We start from the raw sequence: 27,058 nt of genomic DNA, 5'->3' as shown, positions 1-27,058 counted from the left end.
AAATGAAAGAATCCCTGTACCTTGAGCTTGGGTGATATTTCACCTTAGCTTAACTCTAAATGCAGCTTTCCTTCCATGCAAATCTGACTTAGCTACAGACATGAGAAAAAGGCTTTTATCCTGGTTCCTAAGAGAGAACCAGAGGAGTTTCAGTGATTCACATTCCATCTAAGGCCAGTTCAAAAGTCCCACCTTTTGGGGGAACATTTGTTGTACAACATTCTGTACTTGTAGTGCAAAGAGACTCAAATGTTCTTGCCTTTAACTTACTAACTCCCATCAGCCTGTCCCCAGCCTATCCCATCCATTTCCCTAGCCCATACAGACTTTTACAAAAACTCTTAATCTCTTGGCCATCTGAAGCCCTCGGTTACTTGTATAATTGGGAGGAAGTCAGCCCTTCTTGCCAAGTCCTGCAGAGACCTGACTTCCTTAACATCCTCCAGCAGAATATTTGCTTGAATTGTATCCATTTTATTGTGCACTGCTGCAATCAGCCTGTGGGATCCTAGGGCAAAGGTTTCTCACCCAGATGGAAAGCAGTTTTCTGTGAGACCTCACTCCTCTATTTGGATTTGAAATTACACTACTGAAAACTTTGTTTCATTTGAGCCTGGGTGGTTGTGCTGCTGTTAGTTGCCTAGTTCCAGGGCCTGTTCTCTTTGATAATCTGGAACTTTGATGCTGGACTCATCTGGGTTCACAACATGCTTGGCAAACCTTGGCACATTTTTCTCCAAACTCACAAAAGACTGATACATATCTGAATGTCAATTTATAATTTTATGATTTTATACAGAACTGCAAAGCTGCCTACTGCTTGGAAGAGCAAAGAAAAAGGAGGATTGGTAAATACAGAACAAAACTGGATGGTCCCATAAGATAAGTTGAGCTAGCCAAAATTTTCCCTTGAACAGAGTATATATAAAAAGACGGTAGAAAAAAAAAAAAAAAGACGGTAGATCTTGGGGTGCCTGGGTGGCTCAGTGGGTTAAGCCTCTGCCTTCGGCTCAGGTCATGATCCCAGGGTCCTGGGATCGAGCCCCACATGGGGCTCTCTGCTCAGCAGGGAGCCTGCTTCCTCCTCTCTCTCTGCCTGCCTCTCTGCCTACTTGTGATCTCTGTCTGTCAAATAAATAAAATCTTTAAAAAAAAAAAAAAAAGACGGTAGATCTTAGCTGAGGGTAGAAACCAATCTCATACCTCTTCAAATCCAATGTATCAAAGAGCACTATTACACATAACGTACTGTTGATCCTCCTTATTCACAGTAAGTGTAAGGCTGTTCGCAAACCCTGAGTCTGCAAATACTTAACTGCTACTAGGGGAATACAGGGTGAAGTTACTGGGAACTTCTGGCCACAACATCTTGGTCAACAGATCAATACATGATCTTGTTTTATATGTGTTTCTATTTAAATCACCTTATTTAATATACATTGTTTATTCATTAACATTGACCTCCCAGTCAACAGCACTATACCTCGTGACTGACAAAGCTTACCCAAAGGGAATTTTCTCTCTTAAGACCTATTGCAGCATTGTGCTTAGGAACATGAGACAGCACTGTCCCACTACACAGGCGAGCGGACTATTTTAAGCAGGGAAATCAACGAAAAGGACAAATACAAAGGCAAGAAATGACACCATAAAATAGACCATGAAAAGGACATTCGTTTATAAAAGGAGCTGAAACAAGAAGGCAGAACATCACCTTGTTCCATTTCAGCTAGGACCACCTACACTGGGCAACTCAGATTTGTTTTGCCACTCTGCATATGTCCACAAATGACTACAAAGGTACCACAAGTACCAATTTGGTGGTTTCGAATGCACTTAAGGGGTGGTGAACTTGGAAAAGACACAATCTGCAAATAACGAGGATCGGCTGTACCTGCCACAGCCTCACCAATGTTAGCATTCAGTTGAAAGGTGACTTATAGTTGCCTTAAGGACTACGGTCTAGTTGGAATACCTGAACTGAGAGGACATTGAAATGCTGAATCGTAGAACCCAAGTAACTGTGAAGTAATGAGAAGTAATGAAGAAAATACAGAGCTTTTAATAGTCTCCAGAGTAGCTCTCTTGTGAGTCTATTATGGGTTTATTCTATTCTAATGGTTAACTTTCAGATACCCTTCAGTGTTTTTTGGACCCATACAAAAATCAACCACTTTTGACTCTTACAAGTGCAGATGGATTTGGGGAAGGTTTCGAGAAGTGAAGCCTAAGCTGGATGTGAAAGGTGGGAAGAAGACCATTCTAGACCTCTAGACAGCCAGGTGTGAAAATCATTACAACACATGAAGTGTACTTTTCTAAATGAAACTGGTTTAGAGAGGTTTTATTGTAACCACAGCCACATCACATCACATTTTTACTCAAGTTGGTACGGTCCTATAGCGGTTTGCGTGTTTTGACAACATCTCGAGATAGGCCTAACCAGGGAGGAAGTGCGCATTAGGTATCCAAAAGTAATGGGACTTAGATCTGCTTATCAGAATGGAGCCATTCAGTGTGGGTGTGGTGTACGGTACCTTTTTGAAATGGTAAGTAACAAGGCGATTTTAAGGGGTTCCTCTCTTTCCTACTCACACCTCAGCAGGTAATTGTGGAGGGAAAAAAAGGGTAAAATCGGCCCTTTTCCTAGTTTTCCTCTACTTTGCATAATCAACTTCTAAGATGTAAATTCTAATACAGAACTTCCCCTGCCCTGTTTTCCCCTTCCCGTTAGCTTTGGTTCACACTGACTTTGCATTTCCTGTTGCTAAAATCTGTTATTGCTAGCTTTAGTTGGTTGTTGGCCTGGGAGAAGGCACAAGAGTAGCCCAGCTGGAGCTTGACCTGGGTTCTGGACGTTCCTCGCACTAGGTTAGACAACGTGTGGCCTCCTACGGGGAATTACTCCGGAGAACAACACTACTTTTGATATATTTGGAACTCTGGTATATTTGTTTAAAGAAAATTTTTATGGGGCGCCTGGGTGGCTCAGTGGATTAAAGCCTCTGCCTTCAGCTCGGGTCATGATTCCAGGGTCCTGGGATCGAGCCCCGCATGGGGCTCTCTGCTCAGCAGGGAGCCTGCTTCCTCCTCTCTCTCTGCCTGCCTCTCTGCCTGGTTGTGATTTCTCTCTGCCAAATAAATAAAATATTTTTAAAAAAAAATTTTATATAACTTTTATTATCTTTGCCCCATTCTGTGTGTGTGTGTGTGTGTGTGTGTGTGTGTGTGTGTGTGTTATTAGGGAGCATAAATAGATGCAGAGGTTCACTTTATGTTTATTGTGGGAGGCCCCCCCCCTTAGTTTGTCTTAATAGTCTTGTCTTCTGAAGAGTGCTGCTCTTTTACTTCTCTTCCTGGTACTGATGCTGTAACAATTAACCAGTTACTGCCTAGCAGAAGAGCCTCTCGCTCTCAGGCTGAGATTTTGACGTCTGGGGCAACCCTTGCTTACATACTCGTAACAATTAAAGAGCAATACAGACTGGAATGCAATTAAGTGCCCAAATACGTAGCTCAAGGGCAGGGATCACCAGCCTTTACACTAAAACGAAACCTGTGTGTCTGAGAAAAGTAGTAACTGTTCGTGCCGGCGGAGCCCCTTGTCCCTCCCTCCCACACGTACACACCTTTATCTCAGAGACACTTGGTTCTTTCCCTCGAACTTCTCTGGCTCTTACGCCTTCCTCCCAGCGTCTGAAAAGCCCGAGGAGGGAGAATGGGGGAGGGGGGCGTGCCGCTCGCTTCCGTACTGGTTTCTGTCCCTAGCAGTCTGGGGGAGGTGCTGGATGAGCTGCCCCAGTCCAGTCGCAGCCAACCCAGGTCCCAGTCCCTGCCCTTTGCTCGCCTGCTTTTCAATAAGTCCCGAGGCCCTGGGGGGTGGGCGTGGGAGTAGCCCTAGCTGAGGCTCGGAAGTCCTCCAGGGCAGCTCAGGGGGCCCCAGGCGGTAGCCAAGTTCGGATTCTGGCCAGAAGCCAGGGGAGGGAGCTTGGGGTAAGGGGAGGGCCCTGAGGGAGGGGTCAGACTCCTTAGGAAAGAGTTAATGGGAGGAGGGGGAGGGGATAGAACGGAGAGACCGAAGGGAAGGCTCAGGTAGGAAAAGAACAGAGGAGGGAAGCCTGGTGGGGCGAAGGGAGCTTGCAGGACCAGGGATCAGAGTTAGGGGGCTTCCCCCCTGCTGCACCCGCATCCCAGGGCCGCCAACTTACATCCGCGGCGGCGACTTTCAGTTTCATTTCCACGGACCCTCTTGCCTGGGCCGCAGCCGCCGCCGCCGCCGCCGCGATGCCCAGTAAGTTCAGCTGCCGGCAGCTCCGGGAGACGGGCCAGTGCTTCGAGAGTTTCCTGGTCGATCGAGGACTGGACATGGAGACAGATCGCGAGCGGCTGCGGACCGTTTATAACTGGGATTTCAAGATCAGGTACGGGCCGGCCCACTCCCCGGCGCAGATTCGCGGGCCCAGCTCGCCGCCGCGACCCCCGCCGCGGGGCCACCCTTCCCGCCCCCGGGCGCAGAGGGACGCAGCTTCCCCAGTGGCCCAAGCCGGTCCCGGGGCGGCGCAGACCTCCCCTCCCGCGCCGTGCCCACGCCCCGCCAGCGCCGCCCGAAGCCCGCCCGCTCTGCCCGGCCGGGCCCCTGCACCCGGTCCCCGCGCAGAGCCTCCCGCGCAGCCCGCGCCCCCCGGCGGCCCGGGCGCCGGGCGGGGAGCGGGATCCCGCGCTCACGCTCCGCTCGCGGGGTTGGGGGGGCGCTCGGCGTGGGGGGAGGGGAGCTCGGCAGGGAGTGGGGGACCCAGGCATCGCGGGACCGCGGGAGGGAGCTGCCTGCCGCTGGCGGGCGGCCCTGGCGCGGGCTCTGCGGGGACCCCCGCCCCGCTGTCGAGGGGCTGCTGCGGAGGGGGTCCGCTATCCCGGGGAGCGGAGGAGACCCGGGTTCGGAGGGAGAATCTCAGGCAGCTCCGCAAAGAAGAAGAGGGCGCAAACTACGTGCGTACCAAATCTCCATTAGCACCTGTGGCTTCTCCATGGAGACCCAGGGCCAGCCTCCTGGAGGCCCTTCTCACCCTGTGGCTGCAGGCTGTTTGGTCCCCTTTTCCTGTTAGCATCTAAGTGAAAATCAGACACTTCTCTCTGGCAAACCACCGAATTGTGCTTCCCAAACACCTATCAACAGGCTGCAGCCTTGGGCCGAAAAACCACGACACGATTTAACAGGGATAAATGTGAAGACTTACACAAATAACTACAGGGCGGCGGGGATGTCGGCTTCATAACCGACCTCCTGAAAAAGGCTCTGGGTTTTAACAGACCATAAGGCCAGTGTGGCTGCTGAAGGAGTCAAAGAAGTGTTAGACTGTGTTAATAGAAGTGTGGTTTGGGGTTGGGGGAGGACGTAGTGACTCTCCATATTGACCAGATCATATCTGGGTTTGGTTTGTTTTTAGTAATGAGTGTCACGTTTTAAGAGGGACATTAACAGGCTCCAGCAACATCTGAGGAAGGGGCAGCGATTATGACCTGTTTATGCCCTCAACCTGTGCTGGGCACTGTGGGGGACAGAGAGGGAAAATGCACGGGGCTGTAATAGGCATGGAGTATGCGTGCATACCGTATACCATCATAAATGGTCAAATAAGGAGAGAAATATAATAGAGAAAAGAAACCTGCTGAAGAGAAGGAAGGAAAGAACAGTGACTATCGAGACATCAGCCCTTAACATCTCTGAATTCACCTGTGTTCATGAAATACAAGGACCGTCTGGCGCTGAACACAAGTCAGCTATTTCTTCTGGCCTTTGTTAATGTATTATTTTGGATGCTTGGTAGACCAGTGGAGAAGGCTTTATTTAACACTATTGCGGTATTGTGTGGGAGAGGGAGCTCTGCTCCCAACCCAGCAAAGACAGCTGGAAATTGATAGCCAGCAGCAGAGAGAGGGGTCATTGGATGGGAGATTACTAAGAAGACACATTAAGGGGTGGGGGACAAGGTTGAGGCCTAATGGAGAAGGGGTTCAGAGGAACCAGACTAAAGTTGGGTCAAGGAGAGAGTCTTTTATCAGCTCTAAACCAAAGCTAGGCAGTGTGTTCCAGTCCTGGGGAAACACAGGCTCTGCCTGACGGCATATATGGAAAACCAAAAGTAACGCACACTGTGGATGAATTATAAGGGGTTTCAGAAGTAATTTTACTATATGCATTTGTTTTGCCAATAAGGTACCATTCCCCTGTCATTATTAGGGAATTTTGTGTTTTCTTATGCAAATAGGTTCCACTCCTCTGTAATTAGGGAAATTTGCTGGAGAAGGTGACAGTGACCTTGGCTTTGGCCTTGGATTTGAAGGCCTGAGGTAGTCTTAGTTCTCTGAGGGAGAGGAGAGGAAGATTCTGTGTTTATTCATATTCTGTCATGAGACCTAGTTTAAAAAAAGGCGGGGGGAGGGGCACCTGGCTAGCAAGTTGGTAGAGCGTGCCACTCTTGATAGGATTCAAACTTCCTGTTGGGTGTAAAGATACTTAAAAACTGGAGAAATGTTGTGCTCTGAAAAGAGACAGTGGAGAGAACAAGGTAGTAATCTTTGAATTTTGAAGACAGTCTTGGTGGAGAGGATTATACCTCCCTCCCCCTCCAGAAGGCAGAACTAGGTTCATTCAACATGCCCCCCTACCTCCCCACGCCCCGGTGGCTGGAGATTTGTTACGATTAGAGAGATCTTTATTAGCGCATCCTTTAAACCCAGGCTGGAATGCTGTGACATCAGCCCTCTTCCTCCCAGTGGGAATTCACTGCTGCTCTCCGAGCTCATTCTTCACAGCCAGGTTATGTAGCCCGGTACACTCCCTTGTGTTGTGTTGGAGCTGGTCTGTGGCCGGCTCCCCAACCACACTGTCAGAAGACTGGAACAGACTTTTTGTCACATTGGCACCTTCCCTCTGACCCCAGCCTAGAACCAGGTAGGGAGTAGACCCTCTGTAAGTCCTGGGAGCATGTCATTGAATTAGTAAGTCGAGTGGATCTAGAGTTGATCTTGGAGAGGGTGGGCTGCCGGAGAAACATAGGCAGTCACCACCCCCTGTCAGGAGGTCTCGGGGAGATTTCCTCTGCTGGGAGGGGTGCATCCCATCCAGCTGGATTATTTCAGGATGTTGTGATGCTCTGCGGCCAACTTTCTGCTTTTTCCCATCATTCATTATTTAGCAGATAGGTTTAATGAGACTCTGCCTTGGTTCCTGCCTCTGATCATAGTCTGGTGGGTGGGGGGCCGTGGCAGATGTGGAGACAAATGTCACAGAATACTGCAGGGGCTGGGATAGTCGAGATGGATAGCTGGAGTTCAGATCTTGCTTGGGCCACTTCTGAGTTTTGCACTGGACTTTGAACCACTATCTAAATTTTGCTGTGAACGTGCATAAAAGAATGTCGTCCTCTCGGGCATGGGTGAGGCCAGAATGAGCTATCCTAGGTAAAGCCTTTACCTTGCATAGCCTGTTACGTGGGCTCTGGAAGTGGTAGCTGTCATTACTCCAGTGATGGCTGGAATGAGGAATGAGGGGGTGTCCCAAGAAGTTTCCAGAGAAGAGTGCTCTCGCCTTGGGCAGGAGACTCATCCTTTTTTTTTTTCAACAAATCTTGGCTGGATACCTCCTGTGAGCAAAGCAAAACTGTGCAAGTGGCTGTAGATGCACAGAAGGAACCTAAGGAAGGCGGCGGCTATGAAACGTCCTTATTTAATTACGGTCATGGTAAGTATTTGGAACAAAAGGTCCAGGACGCGACGGGAGTGTGGATCTCGGAGACCTGACCTGGTCTAGGAATGAGAGGTTTCTGGGAGAAAGTGATGTTGGAACCTAATCTCGGAAGATAAACGGGAGTTCACGGACGCCAAGGGGGAAGGGGACAGCATTCCAGACCCTGAGGGAGTAGCACCCTCACGACCTTAGAGTGAACTCAGTGACTGTGACCGGAGGCCAGAGGGAGGCAAGGGCTCCATGGGGCAGGACCTTGCCAGCTGCCAGAGAGGCCTTGTTTGTTTGCTTATTTTTAATCCTAGCAGAAATAGGAAAGCACAGAAAGTTTCAAAGTAGGAGTTGATGGATTCAGGGTTTTAGAAAGATCCCTCTGGCTTCCTGCGTGGAGAATAACTGGGTAGTTAGACCTGTATCAGCAGGAAAGAATACATTCTGCTACGGAGCCTGGGATATTCTGCTTTCACAGGACAATGTGTGTCCTTTAAACAATAAAGAGCCTCACTCCCTGTGCCCTCTGGTTTGTTTTTTGGTTGTTTTTTTTTTTTGTCCTTTTCTACTTCAGTTTTATAAAAATCCTGGTCTTGACCCACTAATGAGAGTTGCAACTCACAGTTGGTAAAAACACAGAACTACATGTCCCTTTAAGATCGCTGCCAGTTTTGATATTTTGTTCTGAAATGCCATTCCTCTAGCTACTTTTTCCTGCACCGCATCTAGAAAGATTTGTTATTGTTCACCAAACAAATGACAGGGGCCAAGGGCAGGGCATTACAGACTGAGGATGCCCATGGGGACAGGGAAGTCTGGAGAATGATCCAGATAGTTGGGAATGGCCGAGGTACGGTGGAGGGGGGTTGACAGGAGGACCTGTGCCTCAGTACTGTCTTCTCTAAAATGGGGTGATAATAGTCGGTACTTGGTTGTGAGGATTAAATGAGATAATGCATGCAGGGACTTGAGACGGCAAACAGGAGTGTTCAGTAAATGTTTCCTGTTGTTGTTGTTTTGTGTGTGCAGTGTGCTTGTTCCGAAGAGGATCCAAGTACACCGCCTTAAAAGGTTTGACGCCATCTTGTAGATGGCGGAGTCATGGAGGAGGGGCATGATCCAAATTTGTGTTTGGTGGTAACTCCTGTTGGTTTAGGGGAAGAAACGCAAATGACTAACCAACGGAAGGAAAGGTCCTCGACTGTGTCAGTGATCCGGGGAAATGCAGATTTAAGCAAGATACTTTTTTTGTTGTTGTTGGTCATCAGATTGTCAAAAGTTGAGAAGATTGAAGATTTCTGATGTTAGGGCCTGGGAAAAGGGTATTCTTAAATACTTGTCAGTGATGATATTAAGTTTATACAACCCATTTAGAGGATAATGTGACAGAACTTTCCGAAGGTGTATAGAGTCATTCTGTTTGACCCAGAAGATCTACTTCGAAGGCATTTGTCCCATAAACTTCCTACAAGAGTTTTTGTGCATGGATGGTTGTTAAAACATTTGAAATAGCCAGGAATTGTAGGTGCCTAGCTGTCTATCACTGGACAAATAGTGAAATACACCACCCGCTTTCATACCATGCTGTCCTTTGCAGCCATCCGAAATGAGCGAGGCAGCTTGGTAGAATGTCTGAGAAGGATGTCCGTCCATGGTGGTGGAAGAAGTCTGTTGTAGGAGAATGTGTGCAGCACACAGGAAAAACTTGTGTGCTTAAAAAGTCTTTGGGATACCTGAGTGGCTCAGTCGGTGGAGTGTCCAAATCTTGATCTCAGGTCTTTTTTGGGGGGGGGGGGGAGATTTTACTTATTTGAGAGAGAAGGCCACAGAGCATTAGCAGGTGGAGGCATAGAGGGAGAAGAAGGCTCTCCGCTGAGCAGGAAGCCTGATTTGGGGGCTCCATTCCAGGGCCTGGGATCATAACCTGAGTTGAAGGCAGATGCTTAACCCAATGGGCCATCCAGGCGCCCCTGACCTCAGATGTTGATCTCAGGGTGGTGAGTTCAAACCCGGCGTTGGGTGTGGAGCCTACTGGGGTGCCTGGTCCCACATCGGGCTCCCTGCTCGGCGGGGAGCCTGCCTCTCCCTCTGCCTGCTGCTCCCAGTGCTTGTGCACGAGCTCTCTCTGTCAAATAAATAAATAAAATCTTTTTTTTTAAAGTCTATACAAAAAAGTAGATATAGAAAAATTACACATCAAACAGTTTAATTGGTATTTGGGAGAGAGGACCCTTAATGCTCTGTGTTACACATTTGTGTTGTTCAGAAGCTTTTTGATCCTTTGGGTGTCCACCCCATCATTTATCTCTTTATGAACCCATACTTACATCTCACCTCTGTCGGTTTGCACCCCCCCCAGGATCATTATAATGTGTCCTTGTTTATTGTGGGTCCTGCCCCACATCAGCATCCCACCTCCGTTTCCACTTTCTGTCCCATGCTCAGAAAACTCATGTTATGAACCAGGGTGTTCTTTGGGTTGTTTTATTTAAAAAGGGTGATGCTGGGGCACCTGGGAGGCTCAGTCATTAAGCGGCTACCTTCCGCTCAGGTCATGATCCCAGGGTCCTGGGATCAAGCCCCACATCTGGCTCCCTCCTCAGCAGGGAGCCTGCTTCTCCCTCTCCCCTCTGCTCTAACATTCTCTCGTGTGTTGCGCCTCTCACTGCATCTATCTCTGTCAAATAAATAAAATCTTCAAAAAGTAAACAGACAAATAAATAAAAAGGATCATGGTGTATGCATTTTCCATATTCTGCTTTTCTTACTCAACAATACATCACAGAAATCCTTCCTGATCTAGTGTAGACCTCTAATACATCATTGGAATTTTTTCCTCAACATTTAATTTAATTTAATTTTTATTTTATTTTATTTTTTAAAAATAACCAGGGAGCCTGATGTGGGACCCAATCCCAGGACCCTGGGATCATGACTTGAGCCGAAGGCAGGTTCTTAACAACTGAGCCACCCAGGCGCCCCTCCCCAACATTTTATTAATGACAAACTTCAAACATAAAGAAAAGTTGAAATGATTGTATAGCGAACACACAGATACCCCCACCTAGATTTCTTAATTAGTATTTTGCACACTTGCCCATCAGTCCATCTTAGTGTTTTCAGTGCATTTCTATGTAAGTTACAGACTTCAGTGCCCCTCACCCCAAAGACTTCAGCATGATGATTATTAACTGTAAGAGTTCAAAATTTAAGTGAAACTTACAGACTGTGAAATGGACGCATTTTAATTGCACCATTCTATGAGTTTTAACAAATCCATACATCATGTGTGGTCCCTGTCAGGACATAGAATATGACATCACCCCCAAAGTTTCCCCCATCTTTCTTGGTGGGTCCTCATCCTTACCCACCCAGAGGAAACCACTCTTGATTTTGTGTGTGTGTGTGTGTGCTTGTCTGGAACTTCATTTAATGGATCAAGTGGTATGCACTTGGGGTGGGGGTGGGGGGTTTTGTGGTTTTTTTTAAAAAGATTTATTTATCTGAGAAGGGGGGCAGAGGGAGAGGGAGAATCTCCAGTGGACTTCCTGCTGAGCCTGCTGAGCACGCCCCTGTCTCAGAACCCTGAGATCCTGACCTGAGCAGAAACCAAGAGGCACCCCAGGTACGCACACCTGTGAAAGCCACCTTTCACTCAGCATAATGTTTTGTTTGTTTTAAGTAAACTCTACCCCATCCATGGGGTGCGAACTCACGACCTCAAGCTAACGAGTGGCCAGCTCTGTCAGCTGAGCCAGCCTGGCTGCCCTCGGCACCATGTTTTTGAGATTCATCCGTGCTGTGTTCATCGCCAGCTTCTTTTTATCACTGAGTGCACTATACTGCGTCTGAATACAAATCACAGTTTGTTCCTCTGTTCTCCTGTTTGTGGACCCTGCTTAGGGTTTGGGGCCATGTTGAATAAAATCGCTGTGAACATTGTTGTACATTTCACTTGGGGATGTACCTGGGAGACTTGCTGGATCACAGGGTAGATACGTGTTTATTGTTTTTAAATCTTAGGCAAGCTGCTTGACCTCTTTTTTGGTGGTTGGCAGCAAAATTTCCCGGACTCATCTTCTGTTGTGACCTTGTCTAGGGTCGGGCTGCTGAGCCTTCCCTACTTCCTGCCCGTTTCCTGAGCCCATTTCTCAACTTCATGCAAGTTACTGATAAATAGGTCTTATCACTTAAGTCAGACATAATTTACTCTTTTGGCTTATAACAATAATTTCAAATGTACGTAGTCATCTAAAAGTAGAGTGGCTGGGGCTTGGTCTTCATGCATTTTATTTCACTTCCTTCTACTCCCTGCCTCCATTTATATATATTATATTTATTTAAATGTGAACTTATTCGTGTTTTTTTTTTAAGATTTTATTTATTTATTTGACAGACAGAGATCACAAGTAGGCAGAGAGGCAGGCAGAGAGAGGGAAGCAGGCTCCCCGCCAAGCAGAGAGCCCGATGTGGGGCTCCATCCCAGGATCCTGAGATCATGACCTGAGCTGAAGGCAGAGGCTTTAACCCATTGAGCCACCCAGGCGCCCTAGTATATTTATATATTGTATGTGTGTTCAAGTTTGGACAGTATATGTAAAGGAGTACGTAAATTATATACTTATCACATTTATAATGGTATGTAATATTATATAATTATATATATGTCCAAGTCTGGACCATGTGTCCCACCTGACATGTAACACTCCAGGCTCCTGCCCAGCAGCACTCTCTGCCAGCGCATGGTTGAGTGTTCACAGTGTGATCTATTCTGTCTATAAAAGCATAGTCTGGGGGCACCTGGGTGGCTCTGAGGTTAAGCGTCTGCCTTCAGCTCAGGTCACGATCCCAGGATCCTGGGATGGAGCCCTGCATTGGCCTCTCTGCTCAGCAGGAAGCCTGTTTCTCTCTTTCCCACTCCCCCTGTTTGTGTTGCCTGTCTCACTCTCTCTCTCTGTCAAATAAATAAATAAAATCTTCAAAAAATGAAACAACAAAAAAAAGTAGTCTGAATTTACTTGCTAATCCTAGCACTCATTTCTCCCAGCAAGTACTTATTGGATAAATACTAGTGCGAGGTCTATACTAGGTTTTATTAATGGAATTTTTATTGCACACATAATATTCTTTTTGTTAAAAATAAGAACATGGCATCCTATGTTTAGTTTGACACGAAATGGCGCCTTTTCCAAAGTGATTACACCAGTTTCTACTCCAGCTGACAATGCAGGAGTGTGCTGGTGTGTCCGTATCCTCACCCACATTTGGTGTTGTTGGCCTTTTAAATTGCTGGGTGGGTGTGATTCTTTTTCACCGCTGCCTAGCTTCCCGTGTGTGGGTGCTGGCAGTTTATTCAGCCGTCAGCCGTCTTCTAAATATTGTCAGATCAGATCCTTTTTTTTTTTTTAAGATTTTTAAAAATTATTTATTTGACAGAGAGACACACCAAGAGAGGGAACACAAGCAGAGGGAGTGGGAGAGGGAGAAGCAGGCTTCCCGCTGAGCAGGGAGCCCAATGCGGGACTCGATCCCAGGACGCTGGGATCATGACCTGAACCAAACGCAGACACTCAAGGACTGAGCCACCCCGGTGCCCCAAATCAGATCCTTACACACAGGCACTTTTATTTCTATGGGGCACCTTCCCAGGAATGCGGTTCCTCGGTTAAAGGAGACCTGTATTTCACATGTTCAGAGACATTGCCAAATGGTTCCCCAAAAGGTGGTCGGACTTCCCCTTTCTGCCAGCAATATGTGAGAGCCCTCTTCACATGCTCTCATGATTTTCCACTGTTGTCGGTCTAACAGGAGTCAAATGATGTCTTGGTTTGACTATAATTTGCATTTCTCTGCCTTTGGAACATCTTTTCATCTGGTCATTTTGGATGGATGTGTTCATCTTTTTTCCTAGAAATCTGGGTGACTAGATGAAGAATACAAGAATAGAGACTTTCTTCCCCACAAGCATGTACTAAGTTTCTGATGGAAAAAAAATGTTTTTGTTCTGACTGTTGCCTTAGACCAGGGGTAAGGGAATTTGGGGAGTGGTGATAGGGCTGGGGAGTAATTTGAGAAATACTTAGATGGTGGGTAGTACCCAGGGCAGAAGTTGCAAAACTTGCAAGGTTGAGTTCCTCCTGGCCCTGTGCCCATGCGGAAGTTTCCAAAACTAGGAGACTTCACACTGAAATTTTGATTTGGGCTTCTCCCTCTCTTTTTTCAAGATTTCATTTATTTGAGAGAGGGGCACAGAGGGGAAGCAGACTGCCTGCTGAGCAGGCAGCCTGACATGGGGGGACTCCCATCTCCAGAGCAGGAGATGATTATCAGAGCCAAAACCGGGAGTCGGATGCCCAACCGACTGAGCCACCCAGGCGCCGCAATTCGGGTTTCTCTTGAAAGCCAGAAGATCTGGCTGTCTTGGACCTCCATTTCCTGCCAGCCACAGCTGTGCGAAGATGACAGCAAGCGGCTGCCCCCACTTTGAGGCATGGCTGTGCTCTCAGGGTTGCGCAGCCCCCTTGGAGCCCAGCTTGCTCCCTGGCACTATGCTGAGAGCCCACTGCATCTCTAGGTATCTGCACTGTTTCCTCAAGTGGAGTTGGGGGGCATGTGAGTCCTTCTTCCGCCGATGGCTCAGAAAGGGGACTGTACAGGTGCCTGAGAGGGTCAGGTATGGAAGATGCCCATGCAGCTGGCGTCCATTGGCATTTGAGTCTGTGCTCGATCTGGGGTACTTATTGAGGGGCCCTGGGGAATGGCAGTGACTCCTCCTGATTTCTGACTCTTTTTGACCGGACCTCTGGGCAGCCTTTGAGCCTGTAGGCTTCCAGCTGATTCTCCTCCCTTTCTCAGGGAGTTTTCTCCTCCTCCTTGGGTCCTCCTGGTCTCGCCTCTTCTCAGAAGACTCACGCTCCCTGGGAAGATTCCACACACCTCCGTGGTTGGAACGACCGCCGAGGAACTCCTGAGTATTAGTTAGTCTGGACTCAGGCTTGGTTTTGGCCTGAGTTCTCTGTTTCCGACTCCTGCAGCCAGCTGCCTCTGGACCCCAGGAATCTCGAACTGAACATGTCTAAATCCAAAGGTCATGGTCGGCCCTCCAGTGTCCTCCTCCTCCTCTCTTGTCTTTCCCTCCTATCCCAGGAATGCTCCCGGAAACCAAGGCATGGATTTGAGTACTGTCCGGGACGCCTCCCTCTTCCCTGCTTCCATTCCCCCCTCCTGTCAGTCACCAACTTCTGCTCATTTCACATTCTAAATACATGATCCGATCTGCAGAGCCCCTCTTCTGTCCTCACCACTACCTCGTGCAGGCCCTTGTCATCTTTTAATTGGACTGTTGCAATGGCCTTTTTCTAACTGGTGTCCCTGCCTTCAGTCTTGCCTCCAGCAAATCCTCCAGCAAATCCACCAGTCCTGGTGCCAGAGTGATCTGAAATGCACATAAGACCTTGCCACTCCCCTGCTTAAAACCCACCACCCACGGGGGTTCTGTAACCACAGTGTAGCCTCTGCTGTGGGCTGCAAGTAAGTTGTTACTACTCCTACTACCACTGCTACTCTTAGTACTTCTGTTACTACTAATACGAATACTAATAATAGTAGGTACCACTTACTGAGCATTTTCTGGTATGTTTTGGAAATGATTGACTATCTTTTTAAAACAAATCAGAGCTGATTCAAAGTTTCCCGAATAGTACCACTCTCATTTGCTTGGGGTGAGAAGGGAGAAGGGCAGAGTGACAGGCAGGGGGCACTAGGGAACGGTCCAGACCATGAATGATCTCGTTACACACTAGTGATGACCATGCTGTGTTAGCCTTGCCAGTCAAGTAGGGCTTACCGTGGTTCCTAGGAACGAGCATTTGCTTTCCTTCCCTAGAACACACTGAGGGAGGGTGGTCAGCGGTCCAGATCTTGGACATGTCACATGTGGGGATGTCCCCCTGGCTTCTGGTTGCCAGGAGAGGAGGGGAGGTGCTGGGCCTTCAGGGTCAAGTCCAGGCTCCCCGGCCTGGCATGCCAACCTGCCTGACCTGGTCCTGCCCACCTCTGCTGCCTCCCACCACGCCTGCCCCGCCCTTCTCACGGTAGTGCTCCCCGGCTGTGTGTGATGCTAATGCTAGTCGGTGCACACCTTACAGAGATCTCCTTATGTGCCAGGCGCTGGCTAGACGGGCACCGCAGTGCCCGTCTCTCAAAGCAACCCCGCCGGGTAACTTGGCGTTATCCCTGTTTCACAGGGGAGGAAAGCAAGTCTCTGAGACGTGAAGTAGGCCGAGGTGACCCAGCCTGGGGCCGAGTGGGAGGTTCACCCAACACCTGTCCTTACATAGCCCTCCACCTCGGCTCGCACTTTGCACTCCGAGCTCTTGTGCCTGGTTGTCACCCATTCGTACTCGGTTCAGACCGCTGTCCCCAGGGAAGCCTTTGCGGACAGCCTGGCTCCGTGTCCCTCCTTGGCTGCGTCCCCCGCCCCCTGCAGCACACTGGAATCCACGTGTTCAGTCTATGCTGGGCTCCTCGAGGCTGGCCTGGGTCTTTTGCCTCCTTGAACCCCCAGGGACTTAGCTCAGGGCCTGGCACATAAAGGTCTCTGTAAGTGTTGACTAAACTGAATTCCAGGCACTAAACCTTGAAGTTGTTGTCCTTCTGACCAGTTTTCCCTGTCTTCACCTTCTCTAGGCACAAAACCAAGCTCTTTGATCTCTGGAGAAGGATCCTTTCCCTTCCTGCTTGGGTTCCACCTGCACCCTTTGACTTCGGGTGGAAACTGCTGTCTGATCAGCCACCTTGCCCACACACTCTGGACATCTGTGCTCTCTGACCCCTCTCTCCCTCCTCCACCGTCAGGCAGGACCCCAAGTCCACCCCTCCGAATCCACTCAGTTGGCTTCCCCTTAGCCCCAGCTCTTTCCGCTGGGTCGCTGCTATCTTTTTTTCTGTTCCAAATAGTCTCCCTTCCCCCTCCCCCCCAAAAATCTTCATTTCTGTCTCTCTCTTTAGTCCCCCAAATCACTAGCTCAGCACTGGGCTTTCCTCCTCAGAAATGCACAGTCTACAACCTGCTGTTTTAAACAATCATATTTTGTCTTGGGAAGCCTACTGAATTCCCTGAGAACATTAAAAAATTCCTATGAACCCCCTGGCCCGAGTCTCTGTCCCTGGGTCCTGTCCTGGTCCGCAGCAGTGCTGGTATGTCCTACATAGAGCAACCCGCAGACACCGTCCCCTTCTGCCCTCCCCACCAAGCTCCCCTGCCTTCCCTCACTTCCCAGTCTCCTCTGCTTCCGGCAGCTTTGGGACCCCTGCCCCTGGCTTCTCCTCCATGCTGTATGGAATGAAGATTGCAAATCTGGCCTACGTCACCAAGACTCGGGTCAGGTTCTTCAGACTCGACCGCTGGACCAACGTGTGGTTCCCAGAAAAGAGGAGAGTGAAGCTGGGGTCAGACATCAGCAAACACCACAAGTCACTGCTAGCCAAGATTTTCTTTGACAGGTGTGTGGGTATGGGTGTGTGTGTGGGGGGGGTGTATCTGTCTGGCTGAGGGAAAAGTGGGTCGCCTCAGGTTGGGCTAAGGCGCCCTCCTTCAAGGAGTGAGGGAAGGGTGAGGAAGGAGCGAGTTGGTCTGGGGAGAGGCGGTGGGGTTCCTGAGCTCAGCTGGTACTTTGCCAGCCTCCCCTGTTCTAGGCCCTCCTGTCCCAGCCCCGCCTTAACTCCCACTCTCCCCAGGGCTGAGTATCTTCACGGGAAACATGGGGTGGACGTGGAAGTCCAGGGGCCCCATGAAGCCCGAGATGGGCAGCTCCTTATCCGCCTGGATTTGAACCGCAAGGAGGTGCTGACCCTGAGGCTTCGGAACGGAGGAACTCAGCCTGTCACCCTCACTCACCTCTTCCCACTCTGCCGGACCCCCCAGTTTGCCTTCTACAATGGAGAACAAGAGCTGCCCTGCCCGCTGGGCCCTGGTGAGTGGGTTTCCACAGGAAAAAGCCTTTGGTGGACAGGGGCTTGCCCTGGGAAGAGTTAGTGTCTCGGGAAACACGCTCTTGTCCCTTGGGTGAGGGGAAGGGGATGGTTCCTGCCCTGGGCTGTGGCTCCTGGGGGAGTGTCCCTTCCCTGTCCCCTCTCAGTCTGCTGTCCTCCCTCAGGCGAGTGCTATGAGCTCCATGTCCATTGCAAGACCAGCTTTGTGGGCTACTTCCCGGCCACAGTGCTCTGGGAGCTGCTGGGCCCCGGGGAGCCGGGTTCAGAAGGAGCTGGTACCTTCTACATCGCCCGATTCTTGGCCGCCGTTGCCCACAGTCCCCTGGCTGCGCAGTTGAAGCCCACGACTCCGTTCAAGCGGACCCGGATCACTGGAAACCCTGTAGTGACCAGCCGGATAGAGGAAGGAGAGAGACCTGATCGGTAACGCCTTTCCCCTCCAACCCAGTCCAGGCTGGGGTGCCCGGCAAGACAGTGGGGGCCCATGGGAAGAGCCCAGAGCCCGAGCCAGGGCCCCTTTCCCAAGTGAGTTTGTAACTCCTCTGGGCCTCAGAGACCTTTTCTGTCGGGGAAGAAAGTTTCAGGTGACCCTGAAAAAATGCTAAGCATTTTCTGTCGCATGATGGATTGTTAGGCAGCCTGTGGTAGACCTCTCTCTCTCCCTTTTATAGCTTTGTGGAGATAATTCACATACTGTACAATTCACCCATTTAAATTACACAGTTCAGGTTCTCAGTATATTCACAGATACGGCCCACTAACACCATGATCCGTTTTAGAACACTTCACCCGCAAAGGAACCCGTGCCCTTTCTCTCTTCCTTTCTTTATCTCTTTATTTTTAAAGATTTTATTTATTTATTTGACAGAGAAAGAGATCACTAGTAGGCAGAGAGAGACAGGGAAGAAGGCTCCCTGCTGAGCAGAGAGCCCGATGTGGGGCTCAATCACAGGACCCTGAGATCATGACCTGAGCCAAAGGCAGAGGCTTAACCCACTGAACCACCTAGGCGTCCCCCCCAATATGTGTTTTTTGAATGTTTCCAAGTATGGTTCTTTCCAAAAAAAGAATGGTCCAGCTTTGGGATGCGCAGCCTCATGTTGTAGTAAGTTCTGCCTCCTGGGGCAAAAGCTGCCGACCCCTTCAGCAGCAGTTTTCTAGAAGAGTTTCTTGCATCTTTCGGGGAGGGGCTGTCTCCAGTACTCTGAAGGGGCGAGATCTCGGACTTGTGGTCACTCTGCTTCCCCCCATTTGCAGCGCTAAGGGCTATGACCTGGAGCTGAGTATGGCGCTGGGCACGTACTACCCTCCCCCTCGCCTCCGACAGCTGCTCCCCGTCCTTCTTCAGGGGACAAGTATCTTCACTGCCCCAAAAGAGATCGCTGAGATAAAGTAAGAGCCACCCTTCTACCCCCCTCGTGCTGCCTTCCAGTCTCTTCGCACTGCCCCATAGCTCTGTCCCAGCCTCCTGTGTTCCATTTCCTTCGTTTCTGTACTGAGCAGGCAGCATGAGCCAGGGACTATTCAAGGTGATGATGGCCTTGCCCATGGCCATGGGGGGAAATGAGCATCTATTGTAGCTACGATTTCAGAGAAAGGGATGGTGTGTGCGGTCTTGTGAAGGGCAGTTAGTGCTGGCCTCTTTTGAGAAGGTGATATTGGAGCAGAAAACGACATTTGAATGAGGCGAGGGTGTACGTCACAGGAGCATCTTGGCGGGAGAATGTTCCAGGCCGTAGCATCCATGGTGTGGATGCCAAGGCAGGTCTGAAGTAGGGGGCAGGGGCGTTAGAAGGAAGGAGTAGAGCCAGGGCTCTGTGCGCTGAGGCTTCTGAGCTTCCAGCTGCTTCTCTGCCCTTCTAGTCTTCTGATTCCTGGTGCTTTCAGAGCCGCAGAGCCCCAGAGCCTTGGACGGGAGAGGGCGGCCACTCCTGGGCATGGGGGTGGCCTGACCTGTCCTGTTTTCACCTCCGTGCCGCCCCCCCCCCCCACCCCGGGCACTGCTAGGGCCCAGCTGGAGACAGGCCTGCAGTGGAGGAACTACGAGATGAAGCTCCGGCTCCTGCTGCACCTAGAGGAGCTACAGATGGAACATGACATCCGGCACTATGACCTGGAGTCGGTGCCCATGACGTGGGACCCTGCGGACCAGAACCCGAGGCTGCTCACCCTGGAGGTCAGGGCACGGGGCTGGTGCAGGGAGGGTGGACTTGAGTCAGCCAACCCATAGGCTCAGGAGGGAGCACTGTTCTGTGTCCCTGATGGTGTCTTGTTAGAGCAGGGCAGTGGGGAGGGTGGGACTGGGTTTTCGTCCACACGTGGCTACCACTAGCTGTGTGGCCTTGGGCAAGTCTCTTGCTCTCTCTGGGCCTTAGTTCCCTTAGCCAAAAAGTACAGAGCTGAGCTGGATAATTCTTAGATCCCTGTCCAGCTCTCAGATGTCGAGCGTTGTACACATAAGCCCAGAGTAACACGTGAGCATTGGGTGCTGCACACAGGCGCTGAGGAGGACACCTGCTAAGAGAGGCAGGGGGGCTGGGATGATCAGGGCAAGATTCCTGCAGGAGCTGAGTTGTTGTGGGTTTTGTTGGTTTGTTTTAGATTTTATTTATTTGACAGACAGAGATCTCAAGTAAGGGGAGAGGCAGGCAGAGAGAGAGAGAGTAGGAAGCAGGCTCCCCGCTGAGCAGAAAGCCTGATTCGGGACTCGATCCCAGGACCCCGGGATCATGACCTGAGCCGAAGGCAGAGACTTTAACCCACTGAGCCACCCAGGAGCCTCATGGAGCTGAATTTTGAGCAAGATTTCAAGGGCAGAGCAGGATCTGAGCTGCCTGAGAGGGCAAACGGATGGGCTGGGAATCTTGCTCTCAAGTCCTGAAATGGTAACAGGACTGCTGGGCTCAGTCTCTCTGGGCATTTTGGGGAGACTTGTCTCCTTGCCCATCCCCAGACTTCTGCCATGGCAGGTGGAGGGGTCTTGGGATAGAAGGACAACACCACCTCAGATCCTTGGCTCTCAGAGGAGGTCTGGAGAGCCGGGCGGTTGGGCCCCCTAGTAGCCATCCCTGGGATAGAAGCTTGCCTGTGTCCACCCCTCCCCCACAGGTTCCCGGGGTGACTGAGAGTCGCCCCTCAGTGCTGCGGGGTGACCACCTGTTTGCACTTCTGTCTTCTGAGACCCATCAGGAAAACCCTGTCACCTATAAGGGCTTTGTCCATAAGGTGGAATTGGACCGTGTCAAGCTGAGCTTTTCCACGAGGTGGGTATTGGGGGACCCTTGAGATGCTAGAAGGGTCTATAGATATTTCTTAGGCCAGAGCAGCAGCTGTGTTTTTCCCTGAAATGAGTGGGACCCCGGGGACAGAGCTTTTCTTTGGGGGGGAGCCCTGAGATGCCTCAGTAGCAGCTTCTCTTTGGAGAGGTGGGGGTCAGTTTCCATATGGCTGTTTGAAAAGTGGGAATGGAATCAGGATAGATGCAGAGCGTCCTGGCCTCTAACCAGAGCTCTTTCCCCCTCCTCCTTTCCCAAAGCCTCCTCAGCCGCTTTGTGGATGGGCTGACCTTCAAGGTGAACTTCACCTTCAACCGCCAGCCCCTGCGCGTGCAGCACCGCGCCCTGGAGCTCACAGGGCGCTGGCCGCTGTGGCCCATGCTCTTTCCCACAGCCTCCCGTGGGGTCCCGCTGCTGCCCTCGGATGTGAAGCTCAAGTGAGACTGGGCAGGGGTGCTCTGGGGCCACTTGGAGTGTGGGGCATTGGGGATGGAATCGGGAGGCCTCTGGGATACCAGCTGACATCCTGTTTCCGGCCCTTCTGCCAGGCTGTATGACCGCAGTCTGGAGTCAAACCCTGAGCAGCTGCAGGCCATGAAGTACATTGTCATGGGCACTACCCGTCCAGCCCCCTACATCATCTTTGGGCCTCCAGGCACTGGCAAGACTGTCACCCTAGTGGAAGCTATCAAGCAGGTGGGGCCTGACCAGAGACCCAGGGCCTACACTGAAGTCCCCAGGGACCGAGCAGCTCTCAGATTTTGGGTGTTCCCAGCTCCCTGATCACCCCCTGTCTGGCGTCGAGACTCAGTATGGCCGCTGAGCATTGTTGGGCAGGGTCCATGACTCGGAGTCACCAGTCACTTTTTGGCCATCATACACTCGAATATTTACTACACTAGGTTTCCAGCAGTAACGTGCGGACTTGGACTTGGGGCAGGGGGTTGGAAGGAAGGGGTCAGAACTTGGCTTTTGGGTCACTGCTTCCCTCAGGTCTGGGACATAAATGCCATCCCATGCCAACATGAGTCACAACCAGGTCCCTCCACTACCCCTCCCTCTGGAGCCAAAGAGACTGCTTCCCACACTGTGCTTCTCCCCACCTCAGGTGGTGAAACACTTGCCCAAAGCCCACATCCTGGCCTGCGCTCCGTCCAACTCAGGGGCTGACCTCCTCTGTCAGCGGCTCAGGGTCCACCTGCCCAGCTCCATCTACCGCCTCCTGGCCCCCAGCAGGGACATCCGCATGGTGCCCGAGGACATCAAGGTACCTGGAGATGTGTGCCGGGCTGAGGGACGGCAAGTGCTAGGTATGGCTCAGGGTGGATGCTGGGGCCAGGAAATGAGGTTACCTGGATTCTGATACTTGCTGTGGGAGCTTGGGTGGGTCGGGACCCCTCTTGGGCCTTCCGTTTCCCTGTGTGGGAAGCAAGGGGCTGAAGAAAATGGCCTAGGAGACCCAGAGCCAGCATGAGGGTGAGGATGGGCAGAGTTGGCTGATTTCCCCCTGTCCCTTTGCACCCCACAGCCCTGCTGTAACTGGGATCCAAAGAAGGGGGATTATGTGTTTCCTGCCAAGAAGAAGCTACAGGAATATCGAGTCTTGATTACCACGCTTATCACAGCCAGCAGGTGGGGGGGGGGGGTGGGGGGTGTGTGTGTGTGTGTGTGTGTGTGTGTGTGTGTGTGTGTGTGTGTGTGTGTGTGTGTGTGTGTTAAGGAAGGAGGTAGTGGGCCGGGGAAGAACGGTGCCTGGCAGTGGGGTGAGGGGCCGGCCTGGGTGGGCATTCGGTCAGGTGGTCAGGTGCCCGGATGTGACCCCTGGTCGGCCTGATGATTCCCAGGCTGGTCTCAGCTCAGTTTCCCATCGATCACTTCACACACATCTTCATCGACGAGGCCGGCCACTCCATGGAGCCCGAGAGTCTGGTGGCCATAGCAGGTGAGGGGTTTGGGGCGGGCTGCGTGTGAACCATGCTGCATGGGGCTGGGGCGGACCCACTGCTTAACTTTGTCCCCACGGCACCCCGCCTCTCAGGGCTGATGGAAGTCAAGGAAACAGACAATCCGGGAGGGCAGCTGGTGCTGGCAGGAGACCCTAGGCAGCTGGGGCCTGTGTTGCGCTCCCCGCTGACCCAGAAGCATGGGCTGGGCTACTCCCTGCTGGAGCGGCTGCTGACCTACAACACCCTGTACAAGAAGGGCTCCAGTGGCTATGACCCTCAGTTCATAACCAAGCTGCTGCGCAACTACAGGTACCCCGCCCCTCACCGCGCCTGCCAGTCTGCGCCTTCACCCGCTCCGCGCAATCCCCTCCCGGGTCTTGCTCCTACCGGCACGCTGCTCAGAGCTTGGGGGTGGGCCATGGGCATCCCGTGACCTCCGTTCCAGCCCCATCCCTGCTCCTCACGGGCTCTGACCTTGCAAGTGGCTTCACTCTAGAGCAGTTTGCTTATCCATGTATTGGGAGATTTGTCTGGTCTCCCGGCAGTCTGAGGGGAAATCAGGAAAATCCAGACAGTGTGGCTTTTCATAAACCTAATCCTTATTCAGTCAGATTAAAGAGCCGTACCTGATTTAGTCGAGGAGTTCATGCATCTAAAATGCTCAGATGAATCTCTGAGCTCTCAGTTCCTCGCTAAGTCCCACTGAGCGTTCACCCAGCGGTAGCTGTTGTGTTATTCTTTCTTTCAGACTTAACACGTTATTTCATCAAATCATGGCAGTAGTAGATGAAAACTGTTTTTGTACTGTCCTTCCTTGGCAAAATGGAAACCTGAGGATGGGTTCCCCCTTTCTTGTGGTTTCCTTTTAAAATTTGACTGAAATCCATGGACCAGATGCTCTCTGACTAGCACCCCTGCTGCGTTCTGCCTCTCGTGCAATTAAGAGCGTCCAGTGGCACACTGTAGTCCCGCGAGTCTGCCGTCCACAGAGGGTGGGCGGCAAGGGGATGCTGTGGGGGACCCCAAGGGTGGGGCAGAAGTAATCTTCCTCTTCCTGCCTCCCAGGTCCCACCCCACCATACTGGACATTCCTAACCGACTCTATTATGAAGGAGAGCTGCAGGCCTGTGCTGACGTTGTGGACCGAGAGCGCTTCTGCCGCTGGGAGGGTTTGCCTCGACAGGTGAGGCTGAGCAGGGCAGGGGCTCAGGCTGCCGCCCCTGCACCCTAGCTTCCCTCCTACTGAAGGTACAAGGTAGGAGGCGAGTCTGAGCAAAAGTCACAGGCTTTGTCCCCTTGGCCCGTATCCCACATTCCCTGGGTGGGTGTGGGGCTGGGAGAGAAGGGACACAGGTGGTCTGGCTGAAGGTTTCCTCTGACCCCTTATCCAGGGCTTTCCTATCATCTTTCACGGCGTAATGGGCAAGGACGAGCGTGAGGGCAACAGTCCATCCTTCTTCAACCCGGAAGAGGCTGCCACAGTGACCTCCTACCTGAAGCTGCTCCTGGCCCCCTCCTCTAAGAAGGGCAAAGCCCGCCTGAGCCCCCGAAGTGTGGGCGTCATCTCTCCCTATCGGAAGCAGGTCAGGCCTTCAGTTCCTGTTGAGGGTGTGACACCTCCCCTCCACCCCCCCGCTCCCACAACTAGACCATACCTCCTCCATAGCCAGACCACTAGATGGAGGTTCCAGGAGCTCAGGCCTCTGCTGAGCTCTGCTGAGGTCAGCTGTCCCTCCCTCTTTGCCCCCCAGCTCCCTGGCCTCCTGCCTGGCTCCCTCTTGCACTGGGGTAATGGCATGAAAGAAAGGAACCTGTCCCCATCTTCCAGGTGGAAAAAATCCGTCATTGCATCACCAGACTTGACAAGGAGCTTCGGGGACTGGATGACATCAAAGACTTGAAGGTGACACTCACCACTGTTTCACCCTCCCCGCACTTCCCCTCCACTTCCAGAGACCTCCCCAGGCGCCCCACACTCACTGCCTGAGACCCAAGGGGGCTCACCCTGGCCCTCACTCCTGCAGATCCAAGCTTGTTGGCTTGTCCTCCTGGGCTGGGACCAAGAAGCACCCCAGCAGATTCTTGATTCTTAGCTGCAGGCTGTCTGAGACCTCTGCCCTGAGTCCCAACTCCCAGCCTGCCTGCCCCGTCATGTGGTGGTGTGCCTCGCTCTCCATTCCCACGCTATGAGTGAGTCTGCACCTTGACTCTTCAGGTGGCGGTCCTTGCCCCTGGCTGCAGATAAGAATCACCTGGAAAGCTTTTAGCAGCTGGTGCCAGAGCCACACCTGGCCTGCTGGCATGGCCCTTTTTTTATGGCTCCTCAGGTGATCTAGCATGTGGCCAGGGTGGAAAACTGGTGCTTAAAGGTTTAAAGGCCTCCAGTTTGTCTATAAGTACTTAGCGGTTGTTTTTCGGGAAGTTGGAAAACCACTGCTCTAGGGTTACCAAGTCCTCGCAGCTCTGTTTCTTGGCTGAGAACCCTTCTAGCCTGCACCCCTTTATCTGGACTCCCCCTTCAGGTTTCAGCTTCCAGGGCAATCTTCATGCTCTCTTTCCTGCTCAGTCCCTCCACTGTGACACAGGCCCAGGATGTCTCTGCACTTGCCTTGGTGCTCAGGCTCCTTGAGGAGAGGGCGTGGCCCTCGATTTCCTCTGCGAGCCCCAGGTTGCAGGCCCTGTCTCTCACCCTCCAGGTGGGCTCCGTGGAAGAGTTCCAAGGCCAGGAACGCAGCGTCATCCTCATCTCCACCGTGCGGAGCAGCCAGAGCTTCGTGCAGCTGGATCTGGACTTTAACCTCGGTTTCCTTAAGAACCCCAAGGTTTGAGGGCTGGTGGCCGGTGTGAACGATTCCTTCCTTCAGGTCCTTCCCTCCTCTAACCCTAGCACTCCCTCCTTCCAGAGGTTCAACGTGGCTGTGACCCGGGCCAAAGCTTTGCTCATCGTGGTGGGCAACCCACTCCTCCTGGGCCATGACCCTGACTGGAAAGTGTGAGCATTCACGCCCCCATAATCCCTCTCGGGAGCCACCACCCCCAGCCTGGGGCAGGTGCAGCTGTATTAAGCACCTCCTTATGGCTCAGTTAATCCTCAGGTCTGTTCAGTGGGTTCATCTGGTGGTCCTCAGTACCCCCCTTTAAGTTGCCTCACCGAGGATAAGCTGCTCGCCCAGAGGCACAGGCCAGTATAGTAGGACCAAAGCCGTGACTCGGCCAGGCCTGCACAGCTCCGTGTGTGTGAATGTCCCTGTACCCCACAGATTCCTGGAGTTCTGTAAAGAAAACGGGGGGTACACTGGGTGCCCCTTCCCTGCCAAACTGGACCTGCAGCAGGGACAGAACTTGCTCCAAGGCCTGAGCAAGCTCAGGCCCTCTACCTCAGGTACGGCGGGGCCAGGTAGGGGACAGCGCAAGGGGAGGAGCTAAGGAAGATGGGCTCACCTCTTTTTTTTCCTAGGGCCCCAAAGTCACGACTACCTCCCCCAGGAGCGGGAGGGAGAAGATGGCCTGTCCCTGCAAGTAGAGCCAGAGTGGAGGAATGAGCTCTGAAGACACAGGAGACAGCCTTCTCACACCACCCAAGCCTTAATCGCCCACCCGACCCTGAACCAGAACCCAGCCTGAACCAGAGCCCAGCCAAGCTGCCCCTCCGAAGGACAGGAAGGCTGGGGGAGGGAGTTTACAACCCATGCCATTCCACCCCCTCCCCTGCTGGGGAGAATGACACATCAAGCTGCTAACAATTGGGGGGAGGGGGAGGAAGAAAAACTGAAAACAAAAATCTTGTTCTATGCAAAAGCCTCCTTGTCTCCTGGCCCCCTCTGGCCTTGTGGCCTTCCTGAGTGGACCCCAGAGGGGAGGATGGGACTGTCACACCCTGCCCAGGGCCTTACCTCTCCACGCCAGAGAAGAACCCAGCCCCCAGATCCAGGGGGCGGAAACCCAGTGGGAGGTGGCAAGGAAGCCACCCACAGGCTTCTAAGTTTAGCCCCTGCTCCAGACCACTCCCCTCACCCGCCTCTGAGGCCCAGAGCCAGGCATGACCTCATCCTTTGCTCTCAGACTCCACCCTGCCTGCTGGGGAGTCCTGCCTTTGCAGACTGGGGGCC

At 51.9% G+C, this 27,058-nt stretch overlaps 1 protein-coding gene across 2 annotated transcripts; it reads left to right on the top strand.

The window, feature by feature from the left end:
- Positions 1 to 1,513: 1,513 nt before the first annotated feature.
- On the top strand, positions 1,514 to 26,997 carry MOV10 (Mov10 RISC complex RNA helicase). 2 transcript variants are annotated; one of them, XM_046005526.1, is made up of 21 exons: positions 1,514 to 2,549; positions 4,230 to 4,421; positions 17,036 to 17,239; positions 17,474 to 17,709; positions 17,893 to 18,151; positions 18,986 to 19,120; positions 19,736 to 19,904; positions 20,837 to 20,991; positions 21,264 to 21,440; positions 21,552 to 21,699; positions 22,112 to 22,270; positions 22,532 to 22,635; positions 22,848 to 22,945; positions 23,042 to 23,258; positions 24,015 to 24,132; positions 24,341 to 24,532; positions 24,778 to 24,852; positions 25,646 to 25,771; positions 25,853 to 25,941; positions 26,210 to 26,331; positions 26,407 to 26,997. In XM_046005526.1, the coding sequence occupies exons 1-21, from the start codon at positions 2,503 to 2,505 to the stop codon at positions 26,496 to 26,498; spliced, it is 3,114 nt and encodes a 1,037-aa protein (XP_045861482.1). In that variant the 5' UTR covers positions 1,514 to 2,502; the 3' UTR covers positions 26,499 to 26,997. The 2 variants fall into 2 exon arrangements, with proteins under 2 accessions (XP_045861482.1, XP_045861492.1); XM_046005536.1 differs by lacking the exon at positions 1,514 to 2,549 and adding an exon at positions 3,871 to 3,993.
- The last annotated feature ends 61 nt before the right edge of the window (positions 26,998 to 27,058 follow it).

This window comes from Meles meles, chromosome 1, assembly GCF_922984935.1.
Source record: "Meles meles chromosome 1, mMelMel3.1 paternal haplotype, whole genome shotgun sequence".
NCBI lineage: Eukaryota > Metazoa > Chordata > Mammalia > Carnivora > Mustelidae > Meles > Meles meles.
The sequence above is the reverse complement of the archived record's forward strand: the minus strand, read 5'-3'. Positions and strand labels throughout refer to the sequence as shown.